The sequence below is a fragment of the Pelmatolapia mariae genome, linkage group LG12 (assembly GCF_036321145.2).
Source record: "Pelmatolapia mariae isolate MD_Pm_ZW linkage group LG12, Pm_UMD_F_2, whole genome shotgun sequence".
NCBI lineage: Eukaryota > Metazoa > Chordata > Actinopteri > Cichliformes > Cichlidae > Pelmatolapia > Pelmatolapia mariae.
Window position 1 is genome coordinate 13160557 of NC_086237.1, and position 23044 is coordinate 13183600.

A 23044-nucleotide genomic window follows, 5' to 3' on the forward strand; every position below is an offset into this window, starting at 1 on the left:
ACTGGGAGCTTATCTGACTTTTCATTGGTTTGTGCGATACAGCCAAGCAATGACAACAGAACTCTTCACTGTCTTTCTGCACTTTATACATTACAGTAACCTGTGAATTATGATGGATCATGAGCCAGCTGAGCTACAACGTCACTGACGTTCTGGTTTTACTCTTGGCTCGGTATGACAAAGAGAACGGATCTCCTCATTACGGTCATCTCGATCACAGCTCTGTGAAGACAGAAGCCCCACCCACCTGCTGTCTGAATATCTGTTTGCGAGGGGCAGCCAATCAGAAGACAGTTGCCTTGATGAAAGGGAATCTAAAACTGCTTGTTTCAGATGGTAAATAAAGCTCGTGTCATTATCTCATAATGAGTCTTGGCTGTATCAAAGCTTATTATGAGATACATAAGGCTTTGAGCTGTAAATCAAGCAAAGCCACTCTATAAAGGCCATTACACACCAAATGTGTTACAACACGATGCATTTTGTGGAAAATTCATCCTTAAAAAAAAAATAAATAAATAAAAAATAAAAAAATAAAAAATGAGAAGGCAGAGAAATCATTTGAGAGTCAACTGACCCAGAACAGTGTGTGTATATTCAGTAACTGTGCACAATTTGGGTTACAAGCACTTTTGCCAAATGAAAAAAAAAAAAAAAAAAAAAAAAAAAAACACAAAACACAAAACAAAAACAAACAAACAAACAAACAAAAAAAACCAATAAATGCCACAAATTCATTCAGCATTTGGTGTGAACGGCTGCATTAAAGAACAGGTGAGTCCTAAAAATATTCTTAACACATGACATTTTCCACAGGGTGTAGCACCCAAGACCAAAAGTGAAATGAAAATAGAAGCTGATTTGTAGAGTTGAACTAATTTTGCCGTTTATATAATGTTGTAGTTTACACATTCACCCAACAAGAGCCCCGGTCTGATCCCAGGAGGAGATCTGAATTCCTTCGGGGTTGTGTCAGGAAGGGCATCCCACACAGAAGAAATATAATCTTCTAAATCAAAGACACAGCAGCTGAAAGTAACATTGAGGAAACAAAGGGAATTCTGTGCGTTTAAAATAGTCCATGAAAGCCACGTGCTAATAATTTATCATTTTTATTTCATATTTGAATATAAATCTCTGTCAAATGAAAATACCTAAATGATAGACAAAAATCATACATATTTACAGAATTTATAAAAAACAATTTGTGTTGACTTGATTTCAGGGATTTGTCAGACTCCGTGATTACCATTCCATTCATTTACATACTCTTCAAATTCAAAAGAAAAACAGGACCAGTAAAGTTTTTCTGTGTTGCTAAAGTTCAAGACGTACAGTTCAGGCGGCTTTTTGTAATACAGTGTTATTACACAAACAACCCAATGATCTGACTGCTTATTGAAGTGCACATTTGGATAGAAAGAGAAAAAAAAACTAATGAAATACACTAATTTAATATTTGGCCTGTGGAAGATGGCATTATGGTATAGATGCTGTAACAGAATAATCCCAACCCCAATGTGAGGACTCAAACAAGCTGCCATTGGGAGTCAAACTGCATGACTCAGTAACAGTATGGCGAAACAGGTTACAGGTGAACACATGAGGAGAAGAAAGAAAGAAAAAAAGTACAATACAAGATGTAATGCTAAAACGGAAAAGACACAAAAAAAATTAACTCAACCTGGAGTAGATTTTAGTCTTTTTGGCAAGTTTTGCAGGACAAACAGGATTGACAAAACAGACACATGATTGTGCATCCTGTGTAACTGTGCATCCACTGTGCTGTTACACAGGATGCTGACACTTCTTAGGACAGACACTTGCAGACAGAGCTGCAGACTGCCGACTCGCCATCACATTAAATACCTCAAACGCTGCGAGATGGAAAATGTTTCACAACTGTATTCTGTACTAGAAGCTTTCACCTTCTAGTAACATCCAACTGACAAAAAATAAGAGAGGTAGGTGACCTTTTAAAAAAAAAAAAAAAAAAAAAAAGTATTGCTGGCATCCAGTGTTTCAGACAGTTTAAAATGACTCAACACTATGCAGAGGGCATAATACTGTGCATCTGTGAAACACACCTCACTCACTCCAACATAAAGAAATGTAACCCAAACAGGTGGCATTAGCCAGCTGCAGTTTGACCAGTGGTGATGTGTGGCAGTCTGGTGTTGACAACTTAAGAGAAATTGGCAACAACACAATTAAAAAAAACAAACAAACAAAAACGCATTACATAAAGCACTTTGACATCAGTCTACAGCCTGTATCATATGTACCTCTCCTGTGAATAAATCACACTACCTTGGGCTTCACATCACTTCTTACTGAAACAAAACGCTGGTCTATGAACTCAAATAAGGCTTCCAAGGGTCCAGCTTGGAATCACATCAATGTGCGAACAAGAACTGCGTTATTCTCAAATGCAAAGTCAATTCTTGTTTTAACTCACACGCGAACTTGTTTTATAATAACATGGGCTTTAAATGTCTGTCAGAACCAAAGAGAGGGTTTGCGTTAAACTCATTATCACATGACTGATGGCAGTTATTGCGTGGACATCGGTGAAATAAAGGGTAACATGAAATGTTAGCATTCCAAAGAAACTGTCAACACATTTATGGAACGACATACAGGAGATGATGATTATCAGCTAAGGGTGATTGATTCATTTCCATGCTGCTCTCACACGAGGGACGCAGGCCCAACACACACATTTACACGTTTTTTTAAAAATTATTTAAAAAGTACCTTCACCATCTGCATTCAAATTATCTGTGCAACCAAACCAAAGGCAGGTGCAATAATTAATTTATGCTTGATTGATTAAAAAAAAGCCTGTGTGCTCTCAAACTGTAAAACATAACGCAACTATTCATTTCTCAGACATTCAGTGGTTCCTACCTACTACACAAACTCAGAAATCAAACATGAAATGCTCTTCTGTTAAAAGAAAAAGAAAGAAAGAAAGAAAGAAAAGCGTGCCGTGCAGAGAGAAGCAAAAAGCCGAAGCAGGTCGGCCACGCAAGGTTTTGGGTAGGAGTCTGGGGAGAAGGAGAAAACCATCAAGAGACCAGCTATGCAGAGTAAAAAAAACAAAAAACAAAACAAAACAAAACAAAACAAAAAAAAAAAAAAAAACCTTCTCTCCCAGTCAGGCAACACCCTACCTAATGCAGAAGTGCCCAGATCAACAGCCACTGAGGAACATTCATGGCTCCAAACTTTCAACAACACTACAGGAAACAACTGTAGCAGGTAATGCCAACAGTGGAGATTTAAAAAACAAAAAACAGGTTGAGGATATCCAAACGCCTCCTCTTCCTCCACGTGCTGCCTCTGTCAGCTTGGCTTCCTGTGGGAGCCCGTGAAGCACCTCTGCAGTGATGTTTCAGACCTTTCGGCTGGGCTGCACAGCTACAACATGGCTATGCTCTCTGGGGTACAGTTGAGATGTGTCGATGTGCTGCTTCCCCCAGGGGACTTGAGGCCTTTGGTTGCCCCTCCTAATGTTGAGCCCTGGCCCCTGGAACCCATGATCACCCCTGAGCCGTGGTGGCTCTGCTGCAAGCCTGCCATCATGGTCTCACTGGTGACGGTGCCAAACTCATAGGTGAAGGTGCCGTAGAAAACCAGGATGTCCACCGTGAAGACCCACTCGCAGATGGCTGCGGCATGCTGCAGGGTGAAGCTCTCGTGAATGAAGAAGATGCCGCCTTGGAGGACAAGTTAAGGATGACAAACGGCTCATGTAGAGAGAACACAGAGCATTTATCCTCACTGAAGCAGACAGAACATTAAAATCTCTACCAAACAGATGGACTTAAAGTATTAAGTGACTGGTGTCTTAATTTTTTCTTCACCCACAGTAGGCTTACTTATAATGAGGACCAATGTTCCCTCCAATTTTTCATGTGTCTGAGCAAACACACAAACTCCCTGAGCGGTCCCCTTGGACCACTGTGAGCAACAGCAGACGTGTGCACTGTGGTCACGCCAGCATCTAATCCATCCAAGTTACGTGGTTTATTAAAATAATCAAATTAGAGCATTTACATTTATGTTAGACTACTTTTAATTAACTGCTTTAGCCCACTTACAATGAAAATTAAAAAAAGTCTTGTTCATGACATGTGTAGTATGTTAACACTATTGGAAGTAAAAATAACTTGAACTCCAATTTTGAAAACACAACTTTCTTTCTTTCTTTTTGTAATAAAGCTCTGACTTGTATTATGAGTCTGAGGTCTGGGAGAGAGTCCTGTAACTCTCTGGCTGCAAAATACAGTATATAATGACCAATGTTGGGCAATTAATTATATAGTTACTTCTTCAAAAAAGTAACTGAGTTTTGCAAACAAAGTTTTTTGCAGCTGTTTACCTAAAAATGCAGCCAAGGTGTTTTTTTTAAATAAACATTTGAAACTATTTACAGAACAATCAGCTGTTCTGCATCAAATCTGATGCCACACAAATTATTTGTGCCACTCCAAAAAATAATTTCTGTCCACTATGAGATAAAGGAGAACAACAGCCTGATACCTGCAGGCCTGACAACAGGAGATGTATCACTCCTGTAACACCTGTAACATTCAGCAGTCGCCTCATTGTTCTGACACACACAACAAAACTATTGACTACACTACACACTAACTACACAAGATTTGCGCCACACGTCGCAAATCTCTCACATCTCAAAACACCGCCATCACTCCTAAAACTTCCCCCCTTCCTAAACACTAAATGCCATGTTGCCATATCATTTTTTGATTGGTCGACATGGTACTTTTTTCCACCAATAGGAAAGGGTGGGGGTTTTTTGGTTTTGTTTTTGGTCACAGGGGGAGAGTGCTTTCGAGCGTTTTCCTTATAAAACGCCGTTTTTACCGTTTCTTCCCGCTGTAAATATAAACAACGACAGTATTCAGGAAGAAAACTAACATTGCATATATTTTTATCATAACTCTGGTTTTACGTGGCCTATCAACACAATTTAAAAACTGGTATAAAGGCCACACCTTTTCCGTTAATTGTTCCGTCTGTCCTGCTCACATCTCCAATGGTTGTACACGTTGTCATTAACGTGGCTTCACTCCACATCAGCCACGCCGCTTTACTAGCTAAAACACCGGTGTCGGCACATAAGGACGCTGTCATAGCCTGTCAACGACGTTGATTAGCTGCGTATATACGAATGTGAATCGCATCATTGGCTGGACTATGGGATAAGGTGGCATCGTTCTAATCCCATACGGGAGCAGCCAGTCACTTACTGACTAACACTGCAAAACAGAATTGTTAAAGTTTTAATTTTAATTTCAATTCAGGTTAGATTTTTTTTTTTGTGCGCAACGCAGATTTTCTGTGCGCAGAGACCGTGCCAGCTTAGAGGGAACATTGATGAGGACGGAGCTGAACAGTTCTAATTTCTGTTGCCAATCAGCCAATGAGCAGGCAGGCAGGCAGGCAGTTTGACATCAAATGTCAAAGGCTATTTTTCTTATTTAGTTCATAGATTGTTCCTGTCCTAGGTGAGGTGGCGAGAAAAGCAGGTTACACCCTGCTCAGGTCACCAGACCACCACGAGGTCCAACTATACTATACTGGAGCAAGAGCATGCATGGAGCACACAAAGGCCTCATCTAGGTTTGAACCCAGGACGGTCTTACTGTAAGGCCAACCACAGAGCCACCATGCCTTTAAATGACAAAATCATCAGTGTGGCTATAAAGGAACTCAATAAAAGCTTATAAGAGCTGAAACTACATTCATACGTTTATCTGCATAATAACAAGGATCTCACTCCAGTAAGGAAAGGATACTGAAGACGAGGGAGATCATGGCTCCCAGTGCCAGAGCCACTCGGAAATGAGCCATCCAGTAGTCGAGGGCCGTGACAGCCAGACGGTAGGTCAGCACACACTGCAGGCACACAAACAGCAGCCCTGCTGGAAAGGCCACACCCGCTCCCACATAGTGAAGAGATTTGGCATGATCAACCTGTCAGATGGAAACAATGTCAGAAGCGCCGTTTGAACTGTGACATCCACGAGGTCTTCACTTATTGTGTGCAGCATCACTATAAAATGAAAATAAAAATAGAATGCAATGATTTGCAAGTCTCATAAGCTCATTTTATTCACAACACAACACTGAAACATCTAATGTTTAAACTGAGAAAATGTATCATTTTATAAATTAAGGTCATTTTAAATTTGATGGCAGCAACATGTGAGTAAACACATAGCCGTCTTCTCTGGCTAAAGATAATATAAAATTGACCCTGGTAACAAAAAATGCTCTGTGGTCAGACAAACTGACGACAATCCAGCTTATCATCAGCACTCAGTTCAAAAGTCTGCATCTAGATTGTATTGAGGCACATCAGTGCCTGTGAAATTAACAGCTTGCACAAACAGAAAGATCCCATCAATACTGAATGATATGTACACTGGTTTTAGAGAAAGTTATCCTCCCATTCAGGCGATGGCTTTTGTTTTGTTTATTTTAAAAGAGAAGGCCATGCAAATTTGAGCGAGACTGCGTTAAACCACCGACTGCAGCCATTATTACATGAGAACAGAAGAATGTAGGTGCTGAACTGGCCTGCTTGCAGTCCAGACCCTTCAACTAAAAACATCCGATGGATCATGAAACAGAAGAAAAATCTATTTCAGACAAGAATGAGACAATACTGCTGTTCAAGTTCAGCAGCTGCTCTCCTCGGTTCTCAGATGTTTACAGACTATCGCGAAAAAAAAGAGGGCGCTTTTGTGCGCCACATTCAAATGAGCAAATATGGGTTTTTTCTTAAAAGTGGTACATTTTCTCATTTTAAACATTAGATGGGTTTCTATTGTGAATAAAAGACAGGTTTATGATATCTGCCAATCATTACATTCCTTTCTTTCTTCACTTACCTGAAAGTTGCCCACCATGACAAGACCAATGGCATTGGTGCAGCCAGACACCAGAGCGCTGGTGTTGACCCAGCATCTGTGGCTGTGCTCGATCACTTGGGCGTAGCGCAAAAAGCACACCATCACAACTGTTGGAAACAAATTTAACAAGTATTAATAATCTATAATAATCTTTTTGATTTGAATGTGGAAGGAAGCAGTCTTAGTATAAAAGGTATGCTTTTGTTTTCCTAATTTTTAGAATAAACTTGAACGCCTGAGATTTGGACACTCGCTGTTCTGCATTATGAGAAAGGCAGATAGGAAGTGGTTTCACGCATTCTTCCAAAGGTTATGGAGACTATGTGATTCATGTAACTGCTGCCTTAGACAGGATGCTGGCTTTCAAATACTGACATCTCTGCTTGCATAAGGGTCAATTTTCTCAGCAGGCTTAAAAACCCAGGTTGCAAGTCAGTAAAACAGAGCCCAACATCACAAGCTACTAACAGGAAGGAATTGGAGGGTCTAAAACGGCTTCTGGTCTACCGAGGAATTACAGAAATGCATTATTTACTAAAAATGCAAGGAAACACAAAATAAAACCATGACAGCTGGAATATAAAGGAAAGACATATGAGAAGTAAAGGTGACGTGAATAATGAAGTAGAGCTGCAGGAGAGAAGCAATCAAGCAGCTGGGGGAAACTGGGACAGAAGTGAGTGGTGATAAAACAAGAGAGAGGGGGAGGAGAAGAAATGGAGGAAAGCCACAGAAGATGAATGCAGGGGAAGGGACAGAGGGGGAAGGAAAGCTGTATTCATTATTGATTAGAGAGCACAGGCTATTTCCAGCCCCTGCATAACTCTTAGAGGCTTGTGGCTAACGTCTGTGCCCGTGGGAAACTGTGGAGAATTAATAAAATATACAGAGTGGACTGTGGAGACAGTGTTGAGATGAAAGGTGTCTACTGCCTAATTTTGTTTGCATAACAAACAGAAGCCAACAGGCTTTTCACTCAAGTGTTGGTAATGAATATAGAGACAGATTAGAGATTTAACCAATCCACCTTTTATTCCTTATGAAATGACCCCACACCCTTCTTCTGTGTGTCATTTAAGATGCTCTTAAATGTTTTAAGACCCTAAAGACTAAAAAAAATAAAATAAAAAAAATAAAAATAAAAAAAATACACCACGGTATACTTTGGTAATCAATTACAGAGGGTATCATTCTTGCTAGTCGAATAAGAAGTTTGATGTTCTTACAGATGATTATCTCAGTTTAACATTAAGACTTGAAACAGAAAGTAGCTTAAAATGATTATGTAATCATTGCAACAACAAAAGAAAGAGGAAGTGTTAAAATGTCAACTGGTAGTTTTACAGGAAGTTATTAACCAAAACTTAGTTTCTCTGGGTACAGTCGCTTCCTGGTGTCTTCAATAGAGATTGAAAATGTGACGTCATTGAGGGGTAAAACCGCAAAGGATTGTGGGTATCCGTGGCAAGAGGTACTAGCGCAAGCAGGCTTTCAATTGAAATCAGTTACACAGCGATAAAAAGAAACAAAAAATGCCAAGAAGCTGTTGTATTATTAACTGCAATAGCCGGTCGCATGACAGCCACGGGAAGCCGACGGGTAAAGAGATCGGTTGTTATCGGATTACGTCGTTGAAGAGAAATTGTTCAAGCCATGTTTCCGAAGTAAAAAAGAGCCGACCGATGGCCTGGATTGCAGCCATTCAAAGACCAAATATAATGTCCCAGAACACTCCAGCTCACATGTTAGTCTGCTCCAAGCATTTCCACAAAGGTCAGTGTTTTGTAGTAGTTAATACGTCATTTTTCATAACATAATTGGTGATATAGGTTACAAGCAAGTCTGGCGCTGAACAGAAATTGTCGCGCTATGCTCCTTTGTTTATTGTGCATAAATAGTGAATTGTACTGACAGAATATTGCGTTTCGCTTCTGTTATTACCACGGTACATTGACAAAAACATATACTTTTATTCACAGGATAAAACAGTTTTTTGTATCACTAATTGCCCAGTACAGTTACAGCATACAATATTATTGTCACTGCTACATTTCTGTAATGCGTACTAGAAATTATTTCCACTACTAATTAATTACCGTTGAGCTCAAAGGTTATATTAATAAACGGTTAACGAATGTGTATTTATGAAGACGATTTGTGAGACTGGTAAACTTACGATACGTACGATGGTCTTGTGTTCTACACGGTGCATTTCAAGGTCCTGTACCCATCCGTCGGTAAACTGTACCTGGGCTTGCTGCAGTGACCTGAAGTTACTAAAAACTTCATGAGTGTATGCACTCACTCCAAGAACCGTATAATTATAAATCTGAGCGCGGTGAAAGTTGGGCAGCACGCTAACGTCTTTTGTCCACTCTGTGTGCTCCTAAGGGTCTGACCCTTTCACTCCTTTGATTTTTTCCTCGTACCTTTTCGTCGAGTCTGTCTTTGTACGGTCCGGCATTGTTCTCCTTCGTTTTGTACATTCCTCTTTTGGGGGGCAAAGAAAAAGCAAGAAGGTATTGAAACCGGCGAATGAACGTTTTGTGGTACTGCAAATGCTTGCATTTGATGCGGTACTTTGATTGTTTTGCCACGGGTTTCCGGCATGCAATGCGCGAAAGTCACATGGTCTGTCAATCTCTATTGGTGATACATTAGCTAACACTAGTACATAAACACTAAAACCCTGTCGTTGGGTGTTGCTAAAACTTAACATAACAATAGAACATAAAACATAATGAGGAACAGATTTTCCCATTGTTTACAGACTACATGTCACACTAAGCCAACTCACTGCAAGCTACATAGACATCTATACACACTGTAAAGATATGCATGCATGCATGCATGCATGCATGTACTGCGTTTAGTTAGGCTTACCCATGAAGGCTCCAACATTGCCTATCAGGCTGAACAGACAGCTTTCAGGAGGGTAGGAGCCACATTTACTGTGAAGACAAGATATAGACAGTATTTACAAAGACACACAGCACACACACATATACACACAACAGAAATGACATAAATTATTCTAATTTCTGAAACACCAAAGATGGCAGCTGTCCTGCCTCTACCCTTAAAGAGCAAATCAACAATGTAATGAACTGAAAAACATGAGTTAATCATGTTGTTGCAGTGTCACATACTGAGATTCAAAACTAAACTGTTCTGAAACCACTCGATATACTAAAAACATGGAAAAGTGTACTTATTGTTTTTATTGTTAACTGCATCCATTTGTTCAATGATCTGGTGTGAGAAGCAGGAAACACTATCTTAAGCAGTTATTTATAAGACTAACCATGGCTCCTTACCATTCATTTAGATAGGATCTTTAAGATAAATGCCCAATTAACTTCCAAGAGGTGATGACAAGATGGCTGCTGAATAGTGCGACTTACTTTAAAAGGACTTTTACCTGTATGTATTTTACCTGACACTGTTTAACAGTATGCTTCTGCCAAGGGAAGCTTCTCTAATAAATCCAAGTATGACACCAAATGTCAGCTTACGCAGCCTGAAACTTAGATGAGAAATCATCTAAGTGTACGGACTGCAAAAACTTGTTTGGAGTGATTAGTTTTTACAAGAGCGCTATTGTACTCGCCTGTGGTAAGTGGCATATTTGCAAATTAAACAAATGCAATTTATGCAAAGCGATGACATAACAAAATGATAATTCATGCCTCGAGGCCTTTGCTAACACAAAATAGCTTTTGTACTCTGAAACAAAGACATTAAGTGTAGCAAAGGGACCTGATGAGGGGGATGTCCTGGATGGTGCAGCATGACTTCGGGAATCCTGGCCGGGGCAGCTCCTCTATGCATGTTACATTGTAAGACCTGTAGGTGTGACACAAAAAGCTCTGTTTATTCCCTGCTCATAGCTATGGAGTTAGGTTACAAAAATAAACCAGAGCTATTAGATATTTTAGCCCATTTCATCACCTTCATAGAAGAAAAATCACATACCAGTTCTCCACAGGACACACATGGTGATTCATCACAGCCATGGCATACCTGTAGAGTAAAAAACCCACCATAATTTAAAGAAAGAAATACAAATCCCCAATGACAAAAGCCCATTTGCCCTGTCCTTTCCCACAACCCCTTCAATTAATCGACCCATCATGTAACACATTTAAATGTGACAGCATACAAGACCCAGGCACTGTGACTCACACTATCCATATTCCTGTGATGGAGAAGGCAGACAAGCTGACAGGTAGTACAATCCAGGCAGTCATTGGGCTGGCAGTGAGCAACCTTTGTCCCAAGCATGGAGTGAGAGGGCGACTTTGGGCTGGAGCAGCAACGGATCAGGTTGGGGGTGGGTGGGGGTGTGGGGGCACTAACACACAGGGAGACACACGGGGGAAAGGGGGGCATGAGAGGGCAAAAGGGGGAATGGCACAACTCTTCTGCTCCACACGTTCCTGCAAACAGCAGCAACCCTAAAGAAGGTGAGGAGTAGAAGGACAATTTTATTAAACAGATGAAGCATTCAGATAGATTTCTTGTTTTGTTTTTTTTTTTGTTTTTTTACAGGCACATCTTCAGTGTTATATCATCTGGAAACATCTTGCCTTGGCGTGCATATCACAGAAAAAAAAAGAAGAGGAAGAAGCTCAGTTTCCTCACATGCTCTGTTAATGGTTGCATTTTAAGACATAAATGCAAGCGGCCAACTGTTAAGCACATACACACTGTACTTGTGTGGCACGAGGGACAAAATAAGCAGTGACTGTGTGTACTCTTATAGTAAACTGAAGGTCCCCAGCATGCTGATAAGAAAAAAAAGACAAAACAAAACAAAAAAACAAAGGAGGATGGCCAGCCTATCAAACTCTCTTAGGGACTCTTAGATTCTTGATGAACCTCAGCGCAAAGTAAAGTTTACATGCAAGACTGTTCCATTTACTGTAAACAAAACACACATTCAGCAATAAAACCTCACTGCATTCACTAAATATCTTCCGTAAGACTGCCCTATGTCACCATTACCAATGTCCATTTGTAACGGCATCTGTTCCTCACATGACGCAAAAACTGACTGCACCTCTAGAAAAGAAATGAGCAGCAACATGAAGTTGTTAAACTGTCTGGGCAAGGTGTACCCTTTTGAGAATGTAGACTTGGCCAAGGTCAGCTGTGTGGTGGAGGAAAGCATGCCCCAACACAGAGGTGTATCACTTTACACAGGGTACAGTTACAAGTGTGCCCTTGGCTCATAGGGAATATACAGTGGCATTAGATAGAGTAGAAGCTCTTGTACCCAAAGAAGGGTTGAACCCACAAATGAAGCAGTGTTAAAATTATTGTTCTTTTTCTACTATGTAACGTAACAACAACAACAACAACAACAACAATAATAAAACTTCCCACAGTGACTACACCCTACTGAAAATGTGATTTGCAATTACAAAACTCTACAACTAAAAAAATAAAAAAATCCCAAATCACTCATTTAGGTCTTGTATCTTTTAGCATTTGCCAAACATAACTTGCCTGTTTGTTTAACGCAACCAATTAGCTTCACAGCATACTTTCTTACTCATACAAGTAATTTTAATTATGAATGAAAAACTACTAAAAGTTAGCATTTGGAAATACAACATGGTAAAATATGCTGTAATGAAGAGGATGACTGGCCTTTTATTATTCTTACCTCGCCTCTACGGAGCAGGACTTTAACATACTGAACAGAACCGTCTATGTAAAGGGGGGCATAAATGCCGCCCCCCCCCCCCCCCCCCCCCCTTACCGCCCGCAGCCACTCACAGCAAATATTCGCCACTGTACTTGTAAAAGGCAAAATACAACCGTGACAGTATGTTTTTTGCGAACAGCCAACAACACTAACTTTTCCACCGTCTACTCCGGCCAACCAAAGGCAGTAAGATCCCGGAGCTCGGCAGCCTTCTTTGCGAACCGCGGAAACCCAACCGTTAGCCTCGCTAGCTTCAGCCTAGCTAGCTAGTTAGCTCGCACTTTACCAGTTCGTTTGACTTGACACTTGCACGCATCTCGGTTTCCGCTAACCCCAGCGATAAGCTTCGAAACAAGAAAAAAATAAAGACCGAGAACATCTGTGGTAACTGGACAGCTATAGTGCAAAAATTAGTTTACACCTACCTTCCACCTGCTATGCCCACAACAGACCTCAACAACCTTGGTTTCCCTTTAAAAACAGCGTTTTCTTAGCAAACGAGGTAATTCCTTAAACAAGTTCCGGTTATGCGTTTCAAAATAATATACAGTAGCCGTTGCTGATAAATAAATTATCAAATAACTTTAGTTTATCTTTATAACAATAACTATTTCATTGGTAATAAAATACAGAAGATGCTCTGCACCGCTAAGAAAATAAAATATATATATAAAAATCACCACCTCCGTTTAATGCACATCTCCTCAGTTTGCCATCCAATCAAGCCCGGAAGTCACACCTTTGGGGCCAGCCGACAGAAACCATTTTTACATGTAAGCCGATTTTGCATAAAAATAATAATTAGACCTTCAGTCCATCCGTGATTTTTTTTGTCTCCATATTGGAAATAAAACACTTTTATTTTCTTACAATCATATAATCTTTTATTCTAGTGTAACTAACTTGACAGAGCTCACAGTGCTGTCAGGCCCCACCGTGCGACCCCGCAGTAGTTTTTGGTGAGATGGTTAAGTAAGAAACGTGATTTGAATGTGTTCAGAAACGTAAGCTGATCAAAATTTATGTGTGTTTTGTTTCTAAAAATAATAGTGTACTGTAGTTTCTTCTTCTTCTTCTTCTCTTTTTCAAAGTTTCTACCACAGGAACTCATCTCTAACAAGTGATGGATTTGGCCATTAGGGGAAAAGGGAATACCATAAATGATGAGTTGCCAGCCTAATACAGAAAACGCTGAAACTTAAGCACATAAATGGTGTTCAACCTACATGTCAGGACAGCCCTCCAATTATCAGTCAACAACCCTGGCAATAAAAGAGCAGTGCAATTCACTTGTATGTCTCAGCAGCGAAAGCACACGTGTAATTAATAAGTAGAATTAGCTCTGACAAGCTGTCTCGAGAAGATGGAAGTAGTATTTTGAGGAGCTGTTGAATGAAGAAAATGAGAGAGAGGACAGATGGAGAAAAATGAGTGAATCAGGAAGTTTCACACATGTCAGCAGTTGGTCCACATGACATATCTGTGGAGATAGTGAGATGTCCAGGAGTGAGGGCAGTGGACTTTTTACCTCGGTCTTGGAGAGTGAGAGGATGCCCAAGGAATGCACAAGTTAACCATTATTTTCCTTTGATTGCATTTGAGTATCACTGATAATCTAATCTATCCCTAATCAGTATCTACTCAGTATTTTTAACTGACGAAGACAGAAAAGTGGTGTTACTAAATTTACTGAAGACTTGATCCTCTCACACAAAAGCAAACAGAGCTACTTTATGAAAGGTAAAATAACCTGTGCACAGCAGAGGTGGGAGAAGCCAGTCATCTAAATATAAAAATAAAATAAAAATTCTTAATGAAAAGTAACATTTAGCAGAGCACCAAAGAGATTGGTAAACAAATATTTTGATGGGTTTTTGCTGTTGTTCTGTTTTGTTTTCTTTTTTTTATTTGAGGCAGCAACAAAATCTAACTCTTTTCAACAAACTGGAATATGAACATGTGTACAATTCACACATGCAAGTAGTGAGAAAATAAGATTAGGTTGTTGTACCTCACTGTACCTAAAAAAAAATATTGACACCAAAACTGACACTGTACAAAGGTCGGGGGCTTTATGGTATAATCTGCTGTGGAGTTTGCAGATTGCAAAGTTGTTCACTTTGAAATTATATAATAACACCTTCAAAGGTCAAACGCCAGCATTTACTGTGGCTTAACAATCTGTGTTTGAATTTAAATAACAAGGAATGAGGCTTTAAAAAAAGCTACAGGGCAGATTAAAACCTGCATTCTTGTTCTGCTAAGCAGCTTTAAAGGGACTAAATTTGATCTTGTGGACATTTGTGATTGACAACAAAGCATTGGCTTTGGGGTGTGTGAAAGTAAAAAGTTATGGTACACAATTATTTTGTTTTAGGATCTTGCATCATGAACTGGATCAATAGGGAGATTCAGTTGTAAATGAAAAGTACAAAGAAGTATGACCGATTATGTTTGCTAGCTATGTTTGTCACTATGTTGGACAACTTTAATTTAAATCCTTTCCATTTAAATCCTTTTGGATCTTTCTTACATTTATTCTGAAACATTAAATTCTATGACAATCCATCATTTTTAATCACCACATTGTAAGTTAGAAATTTCAGCAATACTGTAAAAGAGGACTCACTATGGTCACAAGTGATATTTACAGGAAAGACATTCGGATTTATTCAGCAAACAGTTGCATAAATGGTTTTGTGATAAAAATCACTGAAAGGTATATGACTCGGTCTGTAGGTAGGTAATGTTTGTCACCATGTCGGAGTAAAGGTCATAGTAAAAATTAACCACATTATTTCCTCCTTAACCCATATGGAAAAGATATATATAAATCTTTTAAAGTTTGTATCTGTCTTGAGTGAAACTTGTATGAAAAGCATACAAGAGTGAAAACAGATATAAGATCCCTTGAAAAAATATATAAATGGAACTTGTATGTTTGGAAACTTACTAAAACAATATATGAAAGTAATGAGAAAGTGGCCACTTTCATGAGTAAATCATATAAGCCTTATATGATTCACTATATGAAGTAGGCCACATCTTATGCAAGTCTTTTATAAGTTTTTTCTATTTCTTTTCCATATGGGAAAAGGCAAGAGCTGCCTCTCATTTCTTTATGTTTTGCTGGGAAAATGAGAAAGAGGTGCAGGGATTTATTGAAACATGCAAACACACATCAAAATACAGCATATAAGACAAAAACAGTTTGTGGAATTCTAGCAAGCTTGAAAGTCAATAATTGGCATGGCCACCTTTATTCTTCAACACAGCCTGAACTCTTCTATGAAAGCTTTCTTATAGTTTCTTTAAGTACTCTTTAGGGACAGTTCTCCAGGCTTCTTAAAGGATATTAAAAATGTTTTTCCTTGGATGTTCGTTGCCTTTTGTTCTCTTCTTTCTCAAGATGATCCCATCACAATGATCCCAGCCTCAAATCATGACAGAGCTGTGTTTTACAGGTTCCTGTTGACACTCACTGTTGTACCTCTCTCCTGAACTGCACTGTACATACTGACAACAATTTGCACCAAGGACATGACTTTCAGATCATGTTAATCAATGTTCAACAAATTATGTGCTATTGCAACAATTTAAAATGAGTTTTCTGTTGAGTTGTCTCGTATGTGTAGACACATTATTGGTTTATCCCTCGAATTGGGTGCCTTTCATATACTTAAATGATTCACAGGTGTGGCTTAACAAACAACAAAATACATTGTTCTGAAAATGTATCATATAGAAAATGTTATTTTCCTTTCTCTTCCACATGATGTGACCCTACAGTTTGCATCGTCATCCCAGTTTACCCCTTGTTCTAATGACACATTATACTAATAAGACTATCTTAAGTCTGAAAGTGGTATTTAAGTGTCACTGATTTAATGACTTCAGTCCTTAACTGATTTAACCCTCACGTGGTGGCTGGCAGCAGGAAGGTAAATAAAGGGTTGACATACTTTATGGCTCTTGTAATAAGCCAATAGTCTTGCAGAATGCCATCATTGGTCAGCCTGGGCTGTTAATCAGCAGGACAATAATCTGATATCCAATAAGAGGATTCAATGGCAATCAAAGTCATGTTGGAGACACTTGTTTCTTCTGAGTAGAAATTTCCATCTGATTAAAGCAAGCCTGCTAATTGCTTATGTGAATGTGTCACAGCGTTGCTGCTGATGCTTGTCTGCTGCTTTAACATTAAAACCACATGTTTTAATGTTAAAGGCATGCAACCTTGATTCACTTCACTTCTGAGGAACCCCCCCACCCCCTCCCAGTCAGGAAGCAGGCTAATGCTTAAAGCCTTTATCCTCTTTTATGTATGCACTAGCCTTCCTTTGTTTCCCTTTGCTATAGGAAACCAATACAAAAACATCTCACAAATAATTTGAAGTGAACTTTTAACAACTGTTCTACTAGAAATCTACAGTTTTTCCTGTATTAAAGTATTAAGTAGTGTAGTTTTATTCAGACAGCATGCAAGTAACAAAGATATACAGTAGTATTTCCCACACATAGCCTTCGGTTATAACTTCTTGAGTAAGGAATTTCAAAACACATTTTATATAAAATGAGATGTATTCTTATTGGTCATCTGTTCAGATATTCTACACAGCCAACGTCATGTCACCAGGCAGCTCAGCAGAGGATAATGGTATTTATATGTCCTGTAAGCACGCGGATCCTCTCAGTCAGCAACATTAACAGGGCCATGAGGCATCCTGCTTGTGTCCTCCACTCTTAGGTAAAGGGGGTATTAGACTCCAGTAATGCTGGTCAGTCTGGCTGCTCTGTGTGTTGTGTAGTTTTTGAGGGTGGAGCACAGGAAGATGGGGAGCACCAGGAAGGTGGACAGCATACTGAACAGGAGACAGAGTCTCTTCCCCAATTACAAAGTCACAGATTCTGATCTTAATCGAAGACCTTCTGAGATTGTTTACCCACTAGCAAAGGAAAGCTGCGTGAAAACATGGAACTCTCTGCAGGAGCTCAGCAGGGACATCTACGACATTTATGCAGAGTATGAGGACGAAGAGGATGACAGTACTCCATACAAGCACATTTCCACCTCCAAGAAGAACTATGTGATCAATATTAATGTAGGAGGGAAGCCCTACAAGATAGCCTACAAGATGGCAGCGAAGTACCCCAAGACCAGGATAGGGAGACTGGCTACCTACACAGACCACAACATGAAGCTGGACCTGTGTGATGACTACATAGTGACCAGCAATGAGTACTTCTTTGACAGGGACCCAGATGTCTTTCATAGCATCTTCAACTTCTACAGGACAGGAGTGCTCTGGATCAAGGACGAGCTGTGTCCCCGCAACTTTCTGGAGGAGATCAACTACTGGGGCGTGAGGATCAAGACCACCCACCGCTGCTGCCGCATCGCCTTCGAGGAGAGGCAGGACGAGCTCAACGACCAGCTGAAAATCCAGAGGGAGCTGGAGGCAGAGGTAGAGATCGAGGAGAACGAGGAGCTGTTCCACGACATGTTCATGGGCCAGACGCGGCGAGCCATCTGGAACTTGATGGAGAAGCCTTTTTCATCTGTGCAGGCCAAGCTGATGGCTGTGGCCTCCAGTTTGTTTGTCCTGATCTCCCTGGTGGCCATGACCCTCAACACAGTAGAGGAGATGCAGTACAGAACTGCTTCAGGTCACCTCAGCGGCAAGACATACTGGGAGTACGTGGAGTCCATGTGCATCACCTTCTTCACCATGGAATACCTGCTGCGTCTCATATCCACACCCGACCTCAGTTCCTTCAGCAGGAGCGTGCTCAACACCGTGGACCTAATCGCAATCCTGCCTCAGTATCTGCAGTGCATTCTGGAGATCTTTGACAGCCAGGATAATTACATGAAGCATGAGGCTGACATGCAGGCAGTGGGGCAGGTGGGAAAGCTGGGCCAAGTGTTGAGGATCATGAGACTGATGCGGATCTTTCGGATCTTGAAGCTGGCGCGTCACTCCACGGGTCTGCGGGCGTTTGGCTTCACCCTGCGACAGTGCTACCAGCAAGTGGGCTGCCTCTTCCTCTTCATCGCCATGGGCATTTTCAGCTTTTCTGCTATGGTTTATACCGTGGAGCACGACATGCCACACACAAACTTCACCAGCATTCCTCATGCATGGTGGTGGGCAGCTGTAAGTGCATGTTTGTATTGAGGGGTATAATGAAGAATGACTACAGTATGAAGTAATAACAGAAAGGGTAGCAAATATAAACTTTATCATAAAATAAGTATTAATGCGTCCTGTCCTTGAGTAACTCGTGTCTCAGTGCAACATTATTAGATTACACTGGGCAATACCCACCTTACAAAACAAATGAGGTCAGCTCTGATTAAGGACATGCCTCCCTGCGCTTCCTAGGAATTGTGTATTGAATATTTTCTGATTAAATTGGGGCACCTTGTCAAGTTTTAGAGGGTGGAACAGCCATAACTCCAGTAGTGTCTGTGCTGGAGTTTAACATCTTGATTCACAGAGTCTGCTTGCTGCCATGAATAAACCCTTTAACAGATCCTTTCCCTCTCTCCCCTAAACCAGGTGGTAGAATCTTACATCTAATCCAAAGGAAAGAAACAATAATCCTCTGAATGATAGTCATGTTTATAGGACTCTGAATGCTGCTCAAGGCTACCAACTCCAGTTGCATTAATGTAAATTCACATACAGTGAGTCATCAAACCACCTACTTCTAAGGCAGTTTACCTGCAGTCTGTTGGCAGGATACCTTATGAAAACTGAACTGGTGTCTGACAAAAGTGCTCATGGATCAAGAGGCAGTGTGGGTGCTTTCTAACTAAAAGTCTGAATGTATTTACACAATACGCCTGACCGTGAGTCTGTCAGCAGGAGGGGAAAGCAGTGAAATTCAGCAAAACTGAACCACTCTAGGGCAAGATTTATAACTACTATAAAGGTGGCTTGCTAGCCAGTGCATGTCCTTATGTGAAACAAATTGTCATGTGTCATCTCACCGTAAGTAGTCGTGTAGCAGTGATTATTATTAATATCTAATAATAAGATGTAATAAGTACTGGCATGGTGTGTTAACGCTGCGATGGGCTAGGGACCTGTCCAGGGTGTACCCCCTCCTTTGCCCCATGGCAGATGGGATAGGCTCTAGCCTGGAAACAACCTGGAATTGGAGAAGTGGTGGAAAATAGATGGATGAACATTTGCATTTTTTTAACATAATTATTTTTAGCATACCTACAATTTGCAGCACTGAGATATACAGAAGCATTTACAAACTCTTGTTCATGGACGCTGTACTCTAAAGAGGAGGCCAGGTTTGTTGTTAGGACGGTTAAGAGAGTTAAAAAAGTTCTCTTAACACTGACCAAATCAAATCAAATCAAATCAAATCAAATCACTTTTATTGTCACATCACATGTGCAGGTACACTGGTACAGTACATGTGAGTGAAATTCTTGTGTGCGAGCTTCACAAGCAACAGAGTTGTGCAAAATACAATAACGTAAAACAAGCAAAATATAAAAATGGCTAATCTAAAAAGTAATAAATATATGTACAATATGTAAAGGTATATACATTACTGAATGTGTGTACTAAATATGTTTTTCTACGTGTGTGTGTTTGAGTGTGTATATAGTATGTATATACATGTTTTACAAATGAAATAAAGTAAACAATAAAATAAGATATATAAAATATACAGAGGTTGGTATGTGCAAAACAGTGGTATTTATATACAGTATGGAGTGCATAATGTTGAAGTTCCAGTAGTGAGGGTGAGGTGTCTATGACGTGTTCAGCAGTCTGATGGCCTGATGGAAAAAGCTGTCTCTCAGTCTGCTGGTACGGGACCGGATGCTGCAGAACCTCCTTCCTGATGGAAGTAGTCTGAACAGTTTATGGCTGGGGTGACTGGAGTCCTTGATGATCCTCTCCGCTTTCCTCAGGCACCGCTTCCTGTAGATGTCTTGGAGGGAGGGAAGCTCACCTCCAATTATCCGTTCAGAGCACCGCACTACTCTCTGGAGAGCTTTGCGGTTGTGAGCGGTGCTGTTGCCGTACCAGGTGGTGATGCATCCAGTGAGGATGCTCTCAATGGCACAGCGATAGAAGGTCCTGAGGATGCGGGGGCTCATGCCGAATCTCTTCAGTCTCCTGAGAAAGAAGAGGCGCTGCTGCGCCTTCTTCACTGTTTTGTTTATGTGTACTGACCACGTAAGATCCTCAGCCAGATGTACACCAAGCTGACCATAAGCTGTATATAAAAGTTGGCTATAATGTGTACATTCTATCTTATGGCCAACAGGGGGCATCTCCTGTTTAGAAGTGAGTGTGAATATGAGCATGCTGCTCACTTCATCTATAACCTCAGTAAACACTTTCCTGGTGGCCTCAGTCATTCGTTTGAAGGCGTATTTAATACAACATGATGGTTTAGATTACAATAGGCAGCCAAAACGGAAAGCTTTAGGCCAGTTTAGCTGGGCCCTGGCTAAACGTGCCGACTGTTTATTTCTGGGATGTTTTTTCCATCAGCACTGACCGCTGTCCTGTCTTCGCTGCAGGTCAGCATCTCCACTGTGGGCTACGGAGACGTCTATCCAGAGACCATACTAGGCCGTATTTTTGCCTTCATCTGCATTGCTTTTGGAATCATCCTCAACGGCCTGCCCATATCCATCCTCTTCAACAAGTTCTCTGACTACTACTCCAAACTCAAGTCCAACCAGTACACCGCCTCCCTGAAGAACCGAGGGAAGGTGAGATTTGCCAAGAGGACGGTGAAAACCCTGGAACACTGCTTTGGAAACCACCAATGTCATGCACACTGATTGTTTTTTCTTTATGGAACAAACTAATATGCTTCACTGTAAAACTGGAACAGGGACAAAAAAAGAAAAGAAAGAAACCACTCAGCTTACTGGAGTGGGGTGCTCCAGCTAGTTGGCAGCTTTTGTGAGGGAAGCATATGGCTGTCTACACCCTCCAGACTAGTTAGCTATTAAACTGAGTTCAGAGTGAAAATCTGGCACACAGTGTGCCGAGAAGAAGGGGAAAACTGGTCCCTTTAAATTTTCTTACAGGAAATTATATTTTTATTAAGGGATATTCAAGCATTAAACGCATAATTTAAAAATATTTGTTTCAAGAATACCACAAATGTAAACATTCTTCAAATCTATACAATATTTTGTCAACTATGCACTATATCAAAAGAGAGACAAAGAGAAACTTTTGTGGCCAACATTTATTAAATTGTGCACATCTACAGTATCTACCCTTGGTGCAAAAATGGGAATAATTCTCTCCATAAAAGCATCTAGTATGTAAAAAATATGTTTACATATGATCGTTTTATCCATGCTGTGAAGATGTTGTTTTTTTTTTGTTGTTTTTTTAACTTAAAGTCAAGTTAAAATGCATCATTTTTAAGTGAAATGTTTTAAAAGCAGTACTCTTAATTTCCCAGAGTGAAAATCTGTAATCTCATCAACATCTAAATGTTGGGATAAAGAGGTCAGAGTTCACCTGCTCGATCTGGATACCTATAGAATGAATGAAAATCCTTTAATCCTTTTCTCTCGGGCATAGGCAGGGCATAGGTCCTTATACATATCTACAGTGTAGCTCTGTGAAATTTAGGAAGAGACACTTTTAAGAGGCAGCTGAACAAAGTTTCCTTTCCTTTGCATCTGAAGTGCTTTAAATCAGTGTTCACATATGTGATCTGTTTACTTGGTGAACTTTGTAGTGCAGCGCTGCTTTTCATGTGTTTGCAGTATTCGGTCATTTTGTAAATCTGCATGCAAAGCAAATAAATCATTCCGCCAAAGTACGCAGTTTGATTTATTGGCTTTGCCCGCAGCAACATATGCTGTCTCAAACACTGTTTTCAATAAATGCTGTTTTCCTCATAGAGAGTCTCCTCAGTGACTGATTGTAAACAAGTAGAGTTCATTTAAACTGCACTTTTCAAGAACAAACATCACAGGGCTTTGCAGTACAAAATAGGATACAACAGTTAAAACTATAAATGGATAAAACTAATTAAAGCAAATCTCACACATGTGGGTCTTAAAGGTTTTTTTGTTTTTGTTTTTTTTTTGTTAAAAAAAAAAAAGGTCCAATTAATGGAAGCGAGTTTCACAACTTGGGGGCCACAACCTCAAAATCCCAGTCTCCTGTTGTCTTTAACCTGGATCTAGGAATAGGCAAAAAGAACTGGTCGGATTACCTCGGAGACCTAGCAGTTACATATACAGCTGTAGTCAGAAGTTCACATGTACTCAAGATGGGCATGAACATCATGGTAATTTTGGGCCCTTAATGATTTATTTGAACTGTTCTTTTTCCAGGGTCTAATGATTGGACAGCAAACATCTTTA

The 23044-nt window shown here is 40.2% G+C and overlaps 2 protein-coding genes across 3 annotated transcripts; one reads left to right on the top strand and one right to left on the bottom strand.

Moving 5' to 3' along the window:
- Nucleotides 1-704: 704 nt before the first annotated feature.
- On the bottom strand, nucleotides 705-13166 carry LOC134639410 (transmembrane protein 150A-like). Of its 2 annotated transcripts, none has more exons than XM_063490576.1 (8): nucleotides 13086-13166; nucleotides 11133-11404; nucleotides 10923-10970; nucleotides 10707-10793; nucleotides 9831-9898; nucleotides 6927-7054; nucleotides 5829-6006; nucleotides 705-3722 (listed from the first exon to the last, which is right to left on the bottom strand). In XM_063490576.1, the coding sequence occupies exons 2-8, from the start codon at nucleotides 11195-11197 to the stop codon at nucleotides 3424-3426; spliced, it is 873 nt and encodes a 290-aa protein (XP_063346646.1). In that variant the 5' UTR covers nucleotides 11198-11404; nucleotides 13086-13166; the 3' UTR covers nucleotides 705-3423. The 2 variants fall into 2 exon arrangements, with proteins under 2 accessions (XP_063346646.1, XP_063346647.1); XM_063490577.1 differs by lacking the exon at nucleotides 13086-13166 and adding an exon at nucleotides 12814-12865.
- A 4174-nt stretch (nucleotides 13167-17340) lies between these two features.
- LOC134638733 (potassium voltage-gated channel subfamily V member 2-like) lies at nucleotides 17341-22575 on the top strand. Its single transcript, XM_063489583.1, has 2 exons — nucleotides 17341-18818; nucleotides 21224-22575. The coding sequence occupies exons 1-2, from the start codon at nucleotides 17493-17495 to the stop codon at nucleotides 21488-21490; spliced, it is 1593 nt and encodes a 530-aa protein (XP_063345653.1). The 5' UTR covers nucleotides 17341-17492; the 3' UTR covers nucleotides 21491-22575.
- The last annotated feature ends 469 nt before the right edge of the window (nucleotides 22576-23044 follow it).

Bases quoted from the DNA above. Each gene is read 5' to 3' on its own strand.
- LOC134639410 (XM_063490576.1), bottom strand. From the start codon at position 11,197: ATGACTGCCTGGATTGTACTACCTGTCAGCTTGTCTGCCTTCTCCATC. The intron at 10,971-11,132 runs GTGAGTCACAGT...TTTACTCTACAG, and splicing joins ATCACAGGAATATGGATAGT to GTATGCCATGGCTGTGATGA. The intron at 3,723-5,828 runs GTATCCTTTCCT...TTGTCCTCCAAG, and splicing joins CATGATCTCCCTCGTCTTCA to GCGGCATCTTCTTCATTCAC.
- LOC134638733 (XM_063489583.1), top strand. From the start codon at position 17,493: ATGGGGAGCACCAGGAAGGTGGACAGCATACTGAACAGGAGACAGAGT. The intron at 18,819-21,223 runs GTAAGTGCATGT...TCTTCGCTGCAG, and splicing joins ATGCATGGTGGTGGGCAGCT to GTCAGCATCTCCACTGTGGG.